At 45.6% G+C, this 16,542-nt stretch overlaps 1 protein-coding gene across 1 annotated transcript; it reads right to left on the bottom strand.

Annotated features, from left to right (window-relative positions):
- Positions 1–453: 453 nt before the first annotated feature.
- klb (klotho beta) lies at positions 454–6,386 on the bottom strand. The gene is made up of 6 exons (XM_041838416.2): positions 5,352–6,386; positions 4,058–4,571; positions 3,605–3,873; positions 3,151–3,407; positions 2,085–3,025; positions 454–1,545 (listed from the first exon to the last, which is right to left on the bottom strand). Exons 1-6 carry the CDS (start codon positions 6,087–6,089, stop codon positions 1,100–1,102), a joined length of 3,165 nt encoding a protein of 1,054 aa, XP_041694350.2. The 5' UTR covers positions 6,090–6,386; the 3' UTR covers positions 454–1,099.
- Positions 6,387–16,542: the final 10,156 nt, after the last annotated feature.

Genomic DNA, 16,542 nt, shown 5'->3' with positions numbered 1-16,542 from the left:
TAGGATAAGAACAACGTCAAACGTTATTCTATCAATCTATCAAAACAAACAAAGCCTTCCCTTATTTGTATTAGTGATCTTTGGCTGTCTCAACCTAGAAAAACTGTTTCATGTGGAGATGCCATATCTCTACAAATGACAGCTCAATATGACTTATCTATCTACGTATGTCAGTTCATTTGTATACTAAAATCAGAATCAGACTCTGTGGTAAACTATGGTATTCATTCGTCCTCTACTCTGTCTCTGACTATTTTCTACCTTTCTCAGCTTGTTTATCATGGTCAGTTCTTTGTCTCTCTGTTATCTCACCAAGGGCCTTGAACCAGCGTTGGGACAAAATACCCCCACTAGGGGGCAGCAGTGTCTCAAAGAAACAGTGCGTACATGAGCAGCAACATTTCTGGCACAATCAAAGCTTCTACAACAGAAAACATCAACTTTGAAAAAGGGAAAGCTGCAACATACACTTGTATTTTATTGAATTTCATATATAGCAAATTATTATGGTTTCATTGACAGAATGTATTTACAAGGACATTGCACATCATCTTCACTAAAAAACTGAACAAGTGCTTGAGTTGGCCATCAGTAGATAACATTTCTCTGGAGCCCAGAGAGAAAAATACTTCTACCATCAGTCCAGACTCCCTATGATTACAAGTATACAAAGATATGAGATCAGGACACAGAGTGATGCACACTAACAAGTCATACAGGCCAGTCAATTGTTGGCCCACACGATCAGTCCATCACAATAGCAGCATTCATAGAAGGGTCTCAAATTATAACCAACCGCTGTCATTGAAAAAACAAAACAGTCTCATGGCTACATCATATTCATGTCTGTGATAGTTTACAAACTGTCAATTGTATTCATTGGAGATACATTGTTTTTCAATATGTGGGATCTCTAGGGCTCAGACAGAGAAACTCTATTAGTCACTTGGTGTTGGTAAAGATGACCACTTGGCCCTCGCTGATCCCGCTGTGTTGAGCACAGTCCCAGTGGGCTTGTGGAGTAGAATGAAGTTAGGATTTGGGGGGGTAGGATGATCCTAGACCTGTCCCTAAGAACCACTACAACAGGACCAAACCCCTAGCGGCGGACCACGTGGATCCTATCCGTTACACGCTGCAGGGCCACTCTCTCCCACAGCTGACACTTCATCCCCAATGGGACAGGACACACCGGCACCCCCACCCTCCTCCTCCTAGTCCTCTTCCTCCTGACGATGACGATGATGACTGCCACCAGCACAGCTAGCGTGATGAGGAGACATGAAGCAAAGAACAGTAGTGGTTTGTTCTCTGAGATGTGAGCGCAGATGGAACACACCGTCCTGTGGTTGCTGTCCCTACAGGAAGATGTGACGTTGTTGCCAGGGAAACCGCTGCGGTCAATGATCTCTCGGTAGGTTGCGATGGAGGCTTTGGGTTGGGACTGGTGCTGGAAAGAGGTGATGAGGCCGAACTGAGGGGCGTGTCGATCCTGCAGCTTCCAGATGTAGAAGCCCTTTAGGTTGACTCCATCCAACTGACGAGCTGGAGGGGAGAGAAGACAGGGAGAAGTGGGAGGTCAGAATCACAATTTATACATACAGAAAAGCAATTTTAAGCAATAACAACAGAGAGAAGCTGCAACCTGTGTGGGGGGCCATAAACCAACTGAAGCTTTATTGTGGCTACAGTACTGCACAGGATGTTTATCTCAGTACAAACAGGACAGTTCTCACTGGGATTCACTTTATGATCTCAAAGGTTTCTCATACAGTAAAGTCCATGAGTTTTATGAGGGGGCTCGTGATGATAAGGCCGTGCTGTGGTGTGTTAGGAAATTATCTGGAAGACCCGTCACCTTCGACCTCTCATACTAAAAGCTGCTAATGTGTGCCCTACACTACCTGTCTGCAGAAGAAACTGCAGAGAGGAGGTTGGTTTATTTAGGAACATTTGGAACTATAGAAATAAGCATAGAACCTCTAGGATATTTATGATAAGAGCAAGCTAGTGGTTTAGCGTTGGACTGGGGTTGGGGGGGGGGGGGGTTAACAGGAGTTTGAATGGGTTAGGGAGAGCCTCACCTCTGAGGGCCTCCTCCAGGTAGCTCTTGATGTAGTGCTGCCTGAGAAGATCCTTTAGTGGGGCCTGATCGTCAACCCCGCTGGCTGTGACTACAACCGGCAGACCCCCTCCATACCGCTCCTTCACCCAGTGCAGCACCCTCCGGAGGCCCCAGGGGACCACCGCCTGCCCCAGGCCAGAGGAGGCCCAGGTGGGGTCAGACATCAGCAGGCAGTCATGGTCTGGAGGTTGAGGTTGCTGGGGTTTAGGTGGGGCAGTCTGAGGAGAATAGGGGCGTGGTGACACGAGACGCGTGGTGAAGTGGTTCAGTGCGATGAAGCCCAGCGCCCCTCGTAGCTCTTCTCTTTCCCGGTCGGTGAAGTGCGGTAGTGGGGATCCAGGGAGGCCCATCACCCTCGCCCTCTCCTCCAAGTATCTCCTCACCTCTGGAGGGTACATGCCACTCTTGCCCTCCCCCTCTCTGCCCCCTAGTAGTGGGTCTAGGAAACGACCCAGCTCAAACAACAGGAATCTCTGAGTGGCGGTTGCATGTGACTCCAGGAAGGGATTGGCGGGTTCTGCCCAGTCTGCGTGCAGGGCCAGGGACACCAGTCCTCCCTGTTGGCTGAGATACTCCCTCTCATAGAGCCTCCAGACCTTAGCGTGGGCCAGGAGGAGGTTATGGGCTGCCAGATGCTGCTCCTCTCCGCTCTTGTAGGCATCCACCAGTCTGTTGGGCTCATTGATGGTGATCCAGTAGCTGACCCAGGGCCCCAGCTCCCTGTAGCAGAGGGCTGCATAGCTCTGGAAGGCCTCCACTGTGCTCCCGTTCAGCCAGCCTCCAGAGCCATGCAGTGGGCCAGGCAAGCCCAGCAGAGGGACTCTGTTAGTGGGGTAGTAGAGGGTGACCATAGCCTCCAGGCCCTGCTTGTGGAGCTCAGTGAGGAGACAGCGATAGTATCTGTTAAAAAGAGTTTGAAGTTATTCAAAATCCAAAGTGTGTTTGTATCCATACAGGCGTGCATTCTAGTGTATGTTTGCATGTGTGTTAAACATTTCAATATACACTATACAGTGTGTGTCTACCTCAGGGCCTCTGTGTCCACATTAGACAGATCTCCATGGGGCAGGATGAGGGACCAGTTGAGAGCGAAGCGGTAGTGAGATGCCCCTGTGGACTCAAAGATGCCCAGGTGAACTCGGATGGCCAGGTAGTCAGTGCACTGCGGCATCCTGGTGTGGAGCTTGACCCCTTGGACAGGACGCAGCGCCCCGTCCCCTGTCAGGTTCCAGCTGTACAGGTGGGGGTCCATGAATTGAGGGGAGTAGGGATGGAAATTTACCTTTAATAAAGGAGAACAAGAATATAAATGTTTGTGTTTATTTCTTACAAGGTGTGCAATGACCTAGCTTGCGTAATGTTCTGTTCGAGTTGGAGCGCAAGAAAAGCAGTTTTGCTAAATAAAATAATCTCCTCCCTCTTTATTTTCTCCTCCCGCTCTCGTCTCTGCATCCTCTCCTCCCCTTCTCATCACCTCACCTGTAGGGTGGAGGCGGCCACTCCCCAGTGGAAGTCACATGGGAAACGCCCTTTGACCTCTCTGGTGGTCTCATTACCAGGGAAACCGTTGTCCTTGACGACCTGCCTGTAGAACTGAGCGGTGGTCTTCGGGACCCTGGTTCTGTTGGCCTGGCTGAAGTCTACATAGAACAGACCTCGTCTCACACTGTAGCCATAGTTCCACTCAAAACCATCCACCAGAGACCAGGCTGTGTAGCCAAACACTCTGACACCGTCAAACACAATCGCTGGACACAAACAAACACAGAGAGAATGAGATGAGGAGACACAGTTACCACAGAGGTACAAATAGCACAACAGTGCAGAGGTTAAATGTATTAAAAGGGGTCAGTCTGTCAAATATGCTCTCTTGTTGACCTCCTCTGTTTTCTCTAACCCTGCCCCCTCCTCGGACCCCTCCTCCCTCCTTACCTTGCAGCACCTGGTTAATGAACCTCTTCATCAGGTAGATAGCGACTGTATCCTCCCTCTCCACAGCTGCATCTGAGAACCAGCCCCCCTCTGCCACCAGCACTGGAAGGTCCCCGTACTCCAGCCGCACCCAGCCCAGCACCCGCCTCAGATCTGGGAACACCGTCTGCCCATAGTGGGCCAGGCTCCGGCCCAGACGCAGGTTGTTAGGCCCAAAGGACAGGGCAAAGAAGTCAGCCGTTCCCTGCACCCAGAGCTTCTCCTCTGGGGTGAACTCAGGCAGGAGCCCCCTATGAGTGGATCTCATGGAGGCTGGGTAGTCACCGTCCCTGAAGATGGGATTGGCGAACCAGCCAAGCACCGCCTCCATGGACTGCTGGCAGAGCTCGACATTGGCTGGTGTGGTTTGGCCTCTATGAGGCACCATCCAATGGGAACCCAGGACGAGGGACACCTGACCCTTCTGAGTCGGGCGGAAGTGGGTGTTATATGTGTGCCACGCTTTGGCATGCGCCTGTAAATGTGTAAATGAAATGGAGGTCAGTTATACATGCACTGCATTATGGCAGAGATATTGCACATACTACAGATATTGGACCTGTACAGTGTCTAAGTATGTGCTGGGACATAACTGATTATTAATGAAGCCTGATATCATCCTAACATCCTGCCATACTGCTGTGCTGTGGTGCCTGCCTGCCCACCCACAAAACTGCTGATGTCACAGACTTTAACCCCCAGTGTCTCCTTAAGTGTCCTGTTTACTATTCGCTGTAATAAACCTCTCATAGCAAACAGTAAACACACAAGGTCAATGACTGCTTATAGCTGCAGAAGGAGCACAGCTAATATTGAATATCACAACTTGAAACCTTTTGGATTAGTTTAATCTGATTGATTGAAGAAAGCACAGCATGTACTATGGCTATTAAAGCTTTATGTCTTCACACATTTTCTTTGCAATGTCTTGAACCCAATGAAAGACGCAAACATTCATTGACCACATCAGCTGATAAAACCCACAGAAGTTCAAAGACTAAAGTAAAGTTCAAAGTCTGACTAACACAGGGTCTCAGTTTCAATCTATCCAAAGTGTTCTAATTCACAACACAACCCCCTGTCCCCCCTCCCAAATGGGTACAGATAGTCGTTGCCATTTTACACAGAACTAGGAACAACTTTCCCTTCCAAAATCCTGACCATTCCCATTGGAAGGAAAACACAAAACTGACCTAAGATTTGCATCTAGGGGCAACTTCAGACTTCTTCTGACCCTTGACCCTGACTGACTCACCCTGATGAGGTTGTGGGCCACGATGAAGGGGGCGGTGGAGTCCCCTGTCTCTCCAGGCGCGTGCACTCCTGTCCCGTACCCCTGGACAGCCACCAGGTATGGGTTGTGCATGGTTATCCAGTACCTCACACGTCCCCCGTATGTCCGGAAACAGAAGGCAGCGTACACGTCAAACAACCCCACCAGGGTGTCATTCTTCCAGCCCCCGTAGTGCTCCTGCAGGGCCTGGGGAAGGTCCCAGTGAAACAGGGTGACCACCGGCTCAATGCCTCTCTCTCTCAGCCTGTCGAGCAGTCTCCCATAGTGCTCCACAGCCACCATATTGGGCTGACTAGTGGCAACCCCGTCAGGGAAGATTCGGGGCCAGGAGAGGGAGAAGGCGTAGGAGTGCATCCCGAGGTACCCCAGCGCCTCAACATCCTCCTCCCATTGGGTGTAGCTGTCACTGGCTGTGTCTGCGACACCTCCGACACCTCGGTGGGGTGCTGTGTGGGTGAAGTGGTCCCAGATTGAGGGGCCTTTCCCGTCCCGGTCCGAGGCCCCCTCAGTCTGGAAGGCGGAGGTCCCCGTGCCCCAGAGGAACCCTGGAGGGAAAGTCCCGTGGAGAAAGGACTGGCTCTGGTTGAAGGGCTCTGGGGTGGAGGGCTGCTGCCACTGCCTCCTGCCCTCCCCCAGGGAACAGAAAGCCCCATCCCAGACCATCGCTTCCAGGAGGAGGGAGAGAAGGTATGTTACCATATTGCAGCCCAAGTAAGAAGAATGATCCTCTCCAGAGATTTCCAAAATCCTTTAAGAGAAAGATAATCCTTTAAGAAAAGCTGGTCTCAGTCTGAGTTCCTGTGTGAGTATCAGGGGTCCGGATGTGAAGAAGGTGAGGGATCCATGATTGAAGAATAGAAGATGAAGGGATTGAAGCGAACGAGTGTAGGAGACTGAGACGTCAACGTGGAGCCTAGGAGAGGAGCGGTACACTATCCATCTGAACGACTAACCTGATTGGACTTACCTATCTCTCTCTCTACCTCCCTCTCTCTCTCCTTTACTCTCTCCTCCTCCCTCTCTCTGACACATAACGTATGTTGTACATACACAACAACACTCACCAAAACTGGCTCATACACTCAGGAACACACATGCAGGCACACACACATTTTGTCAATGATTAGCTTGAACTCTGATCCTCACCTCCACTACTGATGCTCCCATTTACTCTCCCTCTCTCTTTCTCTCTCACTCTCTCTTTCGCTCTCTCTCTCTTTCAATCTCACCATCTCTATCTCACAATCACTTTCTCCTGCTAAATCTTCTACTCTCTCTATCTCTTTACACTAACATGTTTTTTCATTGATATTACTGTAATATTGGAATCGTTACAACCTAATGAATATAAGGAAAATATTGGCATGTTCTTGCAGCTATTCAAACCCTAATGACCTGTTTGAGAAATAGCCTAAATAAGGTTGAGTTAAAGCCAGTCACCACACCCTAATAGGTGATTTTCCCCCTCTTAATCATATCACAATCAACTTTTACCAGTTGAATGTAGATACAAATATAATATTTTTTTGTATTAACATTTTTCTAAACGATTGTATTAAAATATTAAAATGAGGTGATATGTCATTAAATATGCACATATTTGCATATCGTTCAAATCCATTTTTCAGGGCATCGGATTAAGTCAGTCTAAATATTTTGATTTCATTTTGTTAAGACACTCCAGGACCGGATTTACTCAGAGCAGATTGTGGATAAATACTTTTTTCTCATCTTTCTATCTGTAAAATACTAAAGACATGTACCTAAAATGCATTTTTGGCAAATTTTTCTTAAGAAAATGCTATCTAGAATAAAACATTTACAACATATCAACAATTCACTCTGGGCAAGTCTCGAGAATATATCTAAGGATAACCACACAACATTCGGTGAATATAGATGCTTCTGAAGCTGAGGAAAATTAGTTGGCATGTGGGAAGATTGACTTTCGGGAAATGGCAGTTAAAGACAAGTACACTGAATTTAGACTACCAAACACCAAACCCCTGTTTAGACCCAATCACCATGTCTTCAAAGTTACTACATTTAGTCCAGTTTGTTACGTTCTCTATGAAATGGGCTTTTAAATAATGTGTAATTCAATGTAGAAGAGTTTTGAAAATATGGATGTATGTCCATTTTAAAGTGGTTACATTTCATGAAATTCTTATGACAGTAGTATGATATACTAAAGAAAATATACATTTTCATCAAGACTTATACATTTTTATGTTTGCTTTTTGAAAAAACTAAAATACCAACAAATCTCAAAATGGATAGGTAAATGCAAAAATGTAATTTCAGCCTGTGGTGCCTGGCATTAAGGTTTTAGCTGAATCTACTTTAGGAGATGGTCCTGGCGCTTGCTGGACTTTCTTGGGCGCCCTGAAGTCTTCTTCACAACAATTGAACCTCTCTCCTTGAAGTTCTTGATGATCCGATAAATGGTTGATTTAGGTGCAATCTTACTAGCAGCAATATCCTTGCCTGTGAAGCCCTTTTTGTGCAAAGCAATGATGACGGCACCTGTTCCCTTGCAGGTAACCATGGTTAACAGAGGAAGAACAATGATTTCAAGCACCACCCTCCTTTTAAAGCTTCCAGTCTGTTATTCTAACTCAATCAGCATGGCAGAGTGATCTCCAGCCTTGTCCTCGTCAACACTCTCACCTGTGTTAACGAGAGAATCACTGACATAATGGCAGCTGGTCCTTTTGTGGCAGGGCTGAAAAGCAGTGGAAATGTATTTTGGGGATTAAGTTCATTTTCATGGCAAAAAGGGACTTTGCAATTAATTGCAATTCATCTGATCACTCTTCATGACATTCTGGAGTATATGCAAATAGCCATAATCAAAACTGAGGCAGCAGACTTTGTGAAAATTAGTATTTGTGTCATTCTCAAAACGTTTGACCACGACTGTACTATGTAATATGTATATTTATATTTTTACTGCAACTGCCAACCACAGGAGGATTCAGGAGCCCGCTCTCAAAGAGTGTAGACAGCCTGCTGCTGCCTGCTGCCGCTCTGATAATTATCAGATGGGGGGGAGGAGAGGAGATAGGGGCACACCTGGGTAACTGGGGGGCCCTGCCCTGATTGGGTAACTGATTAATAAAAAATATAAAAAATAAACTGCATGAATGTGACTGGTCAATTGTGTGAGTCAGGGGCTGGGCCCAAGCCAATATGGTGCTCATGTCAGATGGGAACCGATGTGGATGTGGTGGAGGAGTCAGGCGCAGGACACAGAGGTTAAGTCCAACAGACTTTAATAATCCAAAGTCAAATGTCCAAAAGTAACACGACCTCGACAAAACAAGAGGCGAGGGAGAATTACGCATACACGCGTAAACACTAAACACAAAACAAACAGAGTGCAAACACGTAGCTCCGAACAGCATGACAGTGAAAACAACACACAATCATACTAGTGCAAAACAAGGAACTTATACGACACGTAATCAACACACAAATGGACACAGGTGTAACAGACAGACAAAAGCAATCAAATAACGAAACATAGAGCGGTGGCAGCTAGTACTCCGGGGACGGCGAACGCCGAAGCCTGCCCGAACCAGGAGGAGGAGCAGTCTCGGCCGAAACCGTGACAGCTCAAGAGGCAAAAAAATTAATACAATTCTATACGTTTTTTTTTTTTTTTATCGAACCACAGGAGCCCGCTCCCAATGTTCAAAATACCCCAGAGAGCATAATTTGGCCACAGAGGATCAATAGTTTCAACAAAAAAAAAAACCGTGGATTAAATTTGATCACAAGCACATACAGGTAACTGCCGAAATAAAAGAAACACCAACATAGTTTCTTAAAAGAGTGTTTGGCCACCACAAGCTGCCAGAACAGCTTCAATGCGCCTTGGCATAGATTCTCCAAGTGGACCTAAACCATGTCAGGAAAATGCACCCCACACCATAACACATCATTTGTATCCCTCATTTACTCAAGTGCCTACAGTTGGGAAGGCCACAATTTGGCCAGCATGCGAGCCAAATATACAGCTCGTTGTGTCGTGGCCATAGACATATAATCCATAGAAGGGTTTTGGAACCTCTTACCCTGGCAATTTGACTATTAAACTCATGGGTACACTAGCAATGGCTGCCAGTCCTGATTTGAATGGGAACGGCCATCTATGGATTATATTTCTTTAGGTTGGTTGCAGCTGTCTGTTTTCCTTTTGCAAATGTCAAAATACAATTGCAGGAAAAACGTACCGTTTGGAAAGCAAATGCCTACTGCTGAAAAGAGAAGACTAATCTGTCTGCTGAAAAGAGAAGACTAATCTGTCTGCTGAAAAGAGAAGACTAATCTGTTTGCTGAACCAATAGAAGAAAACAAATCTCAACAACTCCCAATTTTTTTTGTGAACAGCAACACTGTTTTTCAAAGTAGCTCATCTTGAGATAGGCTATTGCCAAGAGGAGCGCATCTGCCATCACCGTGAGTAGCCTATACATTTTCATTGACATTTTCGTAATTTAGCAGACACTCTTATCCAGAGCGATTTACAAATTGGTGCATTCACCTTATGATAGCCAGTGGGACAACCACTTTACAATATATATATATATATATATTTTTTTTTGGCGAACAGTTTTGACTGGGCTGAGCGGGAACTGTGCTTACGCAGAGGTAGGGGGGCCAGCAGGCCAGAGGTGGATGAACGCAATACCCTCGTTTGGGTGTAGGGACTGATCAGAGCCTGAAGGTACGGAGGTGCCGTTCCCCTCACAGCTCCGTAGGCAAGCACCATGGTCTTGTAGCAGATGCGAGCTTCAACTGGAAGCCAGTGGAGTGTGCGGAGGAGCGGGGTGACGTGAGAGAACTTGGGAAGTTTGAACACCAGACGGGCTGCAGCGTTCTGGATGAGATGTAGGGGTTTAATGGCACAGGCAGGGAGCCCAGCCAACAGCGAGTTGCAGTAATCCAGACGGGAGATGACAAGTGCCTGGATTAGGACCTGTGCCGCTTCCTGTGCAAGGTAGGGTCGTACTCTGCGAATGTTGTAGAGCATGAACCTACAGGATCGGGTCACCGCTTTGATGTTAGCAGAGAACGACAGGGTGTTGTCCAGGGTCACGCCAAGGCTCTTCGCACTCTGGGAGGAGGACACAACGGAGTTGTCAACCGTGATGGCGAGATCATGGAACGGGCAGTCCTTCCCCGGGAGGAAGAGCAGCTCCGTCTTCCCGAGGTTCAGCTTGAGGTGGTGATCCGTCATCCACACTGATATGTCTGCCAGACATGCAGAGATGCCATTCGCCACCTGGTTATCAGAAGGTGAGTCTGTGTGCCACTGGAAATTGGATTTAGTAGCCTACTGTAGCCTATAATATATACAGTACCAGTCAAAAGTTTGGACACGCCTACTCATTCAAGGGTTTTTCTTTATTTGTACTATTTTCTACATTGTAGAATAATAGTGAAGACATCAAAACTATGAAATAACACATATGGAATCATGTAGTAACCAAAGAAGTGTTAAACAAATCAAAATATATTTTATATTTGAGATTCTTCAAAGTAGCTACCCTTTGCCTTGATGACAGCTTTGCACACTCTTGGCATTCTCTCAACCAGCTTCATGAGGTAGTCACCTGGAATGCATTTTAATTAGCAGGTGTGCCTTGTTAAAGTTAATTTGTGGAATTTATTTCCTTAATGCTTTTGAGCCAATCAGTTGTGTTGTGACAAGGTAGGGGTAGTATACAGAATATAGCCCTATTTGGTAAAAGACCAAGTCCATAATATGGCAAGAACAGCTAAAATAAGCAAAGCGAAACGACAGTCTATCATTAATTGAAGAAATGATGGTCAGTCAATCCGGAAAATGTCAAGAAGGCAAAAACCATCAAGCGCTATGATGAAACTGGCTCTCATGAGGACCGCCACAGGAAAGGAAGACCATGAGTTACCTCTGCTGCAGAGGATAAGTTCATTAGAGTTACCAGCATCAGAAATCTGCAACTAACAGCACCTCAGATTGAAGCCCAAATAAATGCTTCACAGAGTTCAAGTAACAGACACATCTCAACATCAACTGTTCAGAGGAGACTGCGTGAATCAGGCCTTCATGGTCAAATTGCTGTAAAGGGCACCAATAAGAAGAAAACACTTGCTTAGGCCAAGAAACATGAGCAATGGACATTAGACCGGTGGAAATCTGTCCTTTGGTCTGATGAGTCCAAATTGGAGATTTTTGGTTCCAACCACCATGTCTTTATGAGACGCAGAATAGGTGAACAGATGATCTCCATATGTGTGGTTCCTACCGTGAAGCATGGAGGAGGAGGTGTGATGGTGTGGGGGTGCTTTGCTGGTGACACTGATGGTGATTTATTTAGAATTCAAGGCACACTTAACCAGCATGGCTACCACAGCAATCTGCAGTGATACGTCATCCCATCTGGTTTGCACTTAGTGGGACTATCATTTGTTTTTCAACAGGACAATGACCCAAAACACACCTCCAGGCTGTGTAAGGGCTATTTGACCAAGAAGGAGAGTGATGGAGTGCTGCATCAGATGACCTGGCCTCCACAATCACCCGACCTCAACCCAATTGAGATGGTTTGGGATGAGTTGGACCGCAGAGTGAAGGAAAAGCAGCCAACAGGTGCTCAGCATATGTGGGGACTCCTTCAAGACTGTTGGAAAAGCATTCCAGGTGACTACCTCATTAAGCTGGTTGAGAGAATGTCAAGAGTGTGCAAAGCTGTCATCGAGGCAAAGGGTGGCTACTTTCAAGAATCTCAAATATAAAATATATTTTGATTTGTTTAACACTTTTTTGGTTACTACATGATTCCATATGTGTTATTTCATAGTTTTGATGTCTTCACTATTATACTACAATGTAGAAAATAGTAAAAATAAAGAAAAATCCCTTGAATGAGTAGGTGTGTCCAAACTTTTGACTGGTACTGTATATACTGAACAAAAATATAAACGCAACATGTAAAGTGTTGGTCCCATGTTTAATGAGCTGAAATAAAAGATCCCAGAAATGTTCCATATGCACAAAAAGCTTATTTCTCTCAAATGTTGTGCACAAATGTGTTTACATCCCTGTTAGTGAGCATTTCTCCTATACCAAGATAATCCATCCACCTGACAGGTGTGGCATATCAAGAAGCTGATTAAACAGCATAATCACTACACAGGTGCACCTTGTGCTGGGGACAATAAAAGGCCACTCTAAAATGTGCAGTTTTGTCACACAACATTAATGCTAAAGATGTCTCAAGTTTTGAGGGAGCGTGCAATTGACATGCTGACTGCAGGAATGTCGACTAGAGCTGTTACCAGATAATTTAATGTTAATTTCTCTACCATAAGCTGCCTCCAACGTCATTTTAGAGAATTTGGCAATATGTCCAATCGGCGTCACAACCGCAGACCACTTGTACCCAAGCCAGCCCAGGACCTCCACATCCTGCTTCTTCAACTGCGGGATCACCTGAGACCAGCCACCCAGACAGCTGATGAAACTGAGGAGTATTTATGTCTGTAATAAAGCCCTTTTGTGGGGAAAAACTAATTCTGATTGGCTGGGCCTGGCTCCCCAGTGGGTGGGCCTGGCTCCCAAGTGGGTGGGCCTATGGCTGCGCCCCTGCCCAGTCATGTGAAATCCATAGATTAGGGCCTAATGAATTCATATCAATTGACTGATTTCCTTATATGAACTTTAACTCAGTAAAATTGTTGAAATTGTTGTTTATATTTTTGTTCAGTATTTATATTGCCTCCTAATATTGCCTCCTATATTACTCAGAGTGGCTGCTCAATGTGGTCATTTGTGTGGTATTAAAAAAGATTCAGCTGTCTTTTATCATGTAAATGAGGTAGAATTGCATGAAATGCGTTTTTAATTTTGTTGATTTTATTTGACCCTACTAACAAATGTTCCCCATGTGTGAAAATCCTAAAAACGCCTCTGCTCAACTGTAGCCTATGGCACATGGCAAACGTTATTATGGCTTTATTATAAAGGGGATTTTTCTTCAACAGTAAATTTACCACGCATCGAATTGCAGCTTGGTGCACAGATTTGTTTACAGAAAATGGTGTGCCGGTGGGGTTATTAAAAAATCAAAGCCCCGCGGCCTGTGATTTCTTAATCTGGCTCTGATCTAAGGAAATACAAATAAAACAGAAGCAACTACATCTACCAAATCCTTTATGTTTTTGTTTGTGTATCTTTGAAGATGCCAGCTGGTGTAAAGTGGCCATCATGGCCAAACAACACCTTATCATGAAATTTGCCACAGACATTATTAGGTTATGTCAATTTAGCTGGAAAACTGATATTCTCCACCTCTAAACGACCTGACATCAGCAGTGATACAGTACAAATGTAGGCCTACCACTGCCCCAGCGTCTGTGAGTCGACGAGGAGTATGACATGGCTCCTCTAACGCCCAGGAAGCTCCGATTCAAACTCCCATTAGACAGCTCTGCAAGCGTTATGTCAAAATACGTTTGTTAGTCATTTACTCCTATAACTACCGGTAAGCCTATGTACTTCCAAAAAAGGTCTAGATAAAAATGTACAAGCAACCGAAAAATGCCTCTTCGGCACCACCAATGTATTGAGTTGTTGTAGACTTCTGAGCTGTTTGTGGCGCAGGTGCCAAATAGGATAAAACATTTTTGGGTTGCTTGTAAATGTAGACCTGTTTTGGAAGTACACACCGGCCATAACTGGAGTAAATGAAGATAGTTGCTCAGCGAAACTCCATATTTGGTGAGTAAGAACGTTTTTTGACATTATTTACACTTGTAGAGCTGTCTGGTGGGAGTTTGAATCGGAGCTTCCTGGGCGTTAAAGAGGAGACATGTCATACATATCTTCGACATCTCTGCACAGATACTGGGACAGCCTACCCCCAAAAAGCACTGCACTGTGTTGTACCTTTGAGTTGCCTGGACTGAGAAGGGTGCAATTGCGGCCCACAATTCGGGTGTCCTGAATGTGGACATTCCTGCATCTGCAGGAACCCCAATTTTTAAGTTAGGGGAGGCGGTGGCTCTCCAGTACAGTGGGTAGCATTAATGCACAATAACGTTAGATGCCAGCCGCCGATAAGCCCCACAGAAGAATGGGCAGGCGAGACAATCATAGCTATCAGCCGTAAACCGGTAGACAGTGTCCTTCGCAGTGTTGCCAACTCCTCAGTAAGGAAAGTAGCTATTGGCTGTCCTAAAAGTAGCTAGAAGTTGCTAAATGATGTCATCACCTAATTTGCATAATTGGCCATGTGCATGTAATTGTGATGGACGCTGTAGGAGAGAGGAATAACGTTGTGGGAGAGACAAAAAGTGAGTAAAAACACCCTACATTTACATCCCGCCCTGAATGTAAGCCAGGGCGGGATCAGCCAGCGGTGGCTTCCCGCATGCATGATGCATTTGCAGTCTGGACGCGGAGGGGTGAACATCTCCTGCTCTGACTGCTGCTGGGAGGGATTTCTGCGCGAGGACTATGCCACCTGTGAGTGCTTTGGGACAGGGTTGGGGCCCACGGCAGCACCCGCTGCTTGTTGAGAAGAGTAAGAACGATATGTGCTTTCACATCAGTCTCCAAAAGTCTCCAATAACACCAGAAAAAGTCGCTAGATTTGTCGCTAGTCGCTTTTTTGAAAATGTGTCGCTAGAGAAGTCTGAAAACTCGCTAAATATAGTGACAAAGTCGCTAAGTTGGCAACACTGGTCCATCGCCCCTGCATGTCGGGCTGCGTTCATGCAGGAACCAATGGGGTGTACGAGGAGGGGTGGGTGTTCATGAAAGAACCAATGGGATGCTCAAGGGGAACACCCTGAATTGCAGGAACGCCCTGAATTGCGGGCTGCAGTTGCACACTATTGCCTGGACTGGGATAAAATAATTTGGGGAGGATATCAAACGGGAGATCAGTGATGATATATGGTGAGTAGGGGAAGTTAGGCCGAAGCAATCAATTCCCATTGACGACTTTACAACAGCTGAACGTGTGATGAAAATATATATATGGCGGACTCCCTCAGAGGCGCATATGCATTAATGAACAGTCTCTCGGAGGTGTATATTAATGTCCATGCTTCAAAGGCAGTGTACCAGTGAACGCTGCCATGAGAACAGCACACTATGGATGGGTTGGTTGTTTAGCAAAAAAACCAAGGCATGCACAACTATAGGGCAAAACAAATGGGGTTGGCTTAGATTGTTAACAACATGGAAACTATATTTCGTCTCCAATGTTTATTGAAAACATAAACACATTTGCACTTGCACATAAGAGCTTGTTGTCTCACAAATACATTGTTACAGTTGTTGGTTGGCTGATGAGAGTGGTGGTTTTCCTATTGGCTATCATAAGGTGAATGCACCAATTTGAAAGTCGCTCTGGAGAAGAGCGTCTGCTAAATGAAGTAAATGTAATATAAATGTAAGCATTGACATGAAATCAGTCAAAACAATTCAAAACAAGACATGGTGTCAAGACCAAAATGAAACTAGCTGAAACTAGTCACTTATGATTACCCACATGGACATTTCTTGTCATTGTTGGTAGCTATCTGGCCATCCAGAATTAAACAACTCACTTCTGCCCCATTGAGCGTGCGCGTCGTTTTCGTGAGTCGTCAGCTAACATCTATAAAGTGTGCACCGGGGCCGGGCGGAGTGAAGTGGGAGTGTTTAAAAGCGCACTGAACGTGGCATGAGGTCGCACATTCCTTGCCCTATCATTGTAGACGCGTAATTGGCGGCTGTTATAAGATCGAACCTTGTCCCTGTCAGCGAACACGTTGATCTAGGGGTATTTTTATTTTACCTTTATTTAACTAGGCAAGTCAGTTAAGAACAAATTATTATTTACAATGACGGCCTACACCGGCCAAACCCGGACGACGCTAGGCTAATTGTGCGCCGCCCTATGGGACTCCCAATCACGGCCGGTTGTGATACAGCCTGGAATCGAATAAGGGGGTCTGTATAACGCCTCAAGCACTGAGATGCAGTGCCTTAGACCACTGCGCCACTCTTTTTTTTTTACAATAAAAGTAAATAAGTGAAATTTGTTAACATCTCCTATTCAATATCTTTATTATAAAGCCATACATTGAGTAATATATTATACAAATCCAC

The sequence above is a fragment of the Coregonus clupeaformis genome, chromosome 2, assembly GCF_020615455.1.
Source record: "Coregonus clupeaformis isolate EN_2021a chromosome 2, ASM2061545v1, whole genome shotgun sequence".
Classification (NCBI taxonomy): domain Eukaryota; kingdom Metazoa; phylum Chordata; class Actinopteri; order Salmoniformes; family Salmonidae; genus Coregonus; species Coregonus clupeaformis.
The sequence above is the reverse complement of the archived record's forward strand: the minus strand, read 5'-3'. Positions and strand labels throughout refer to the sequence as shown.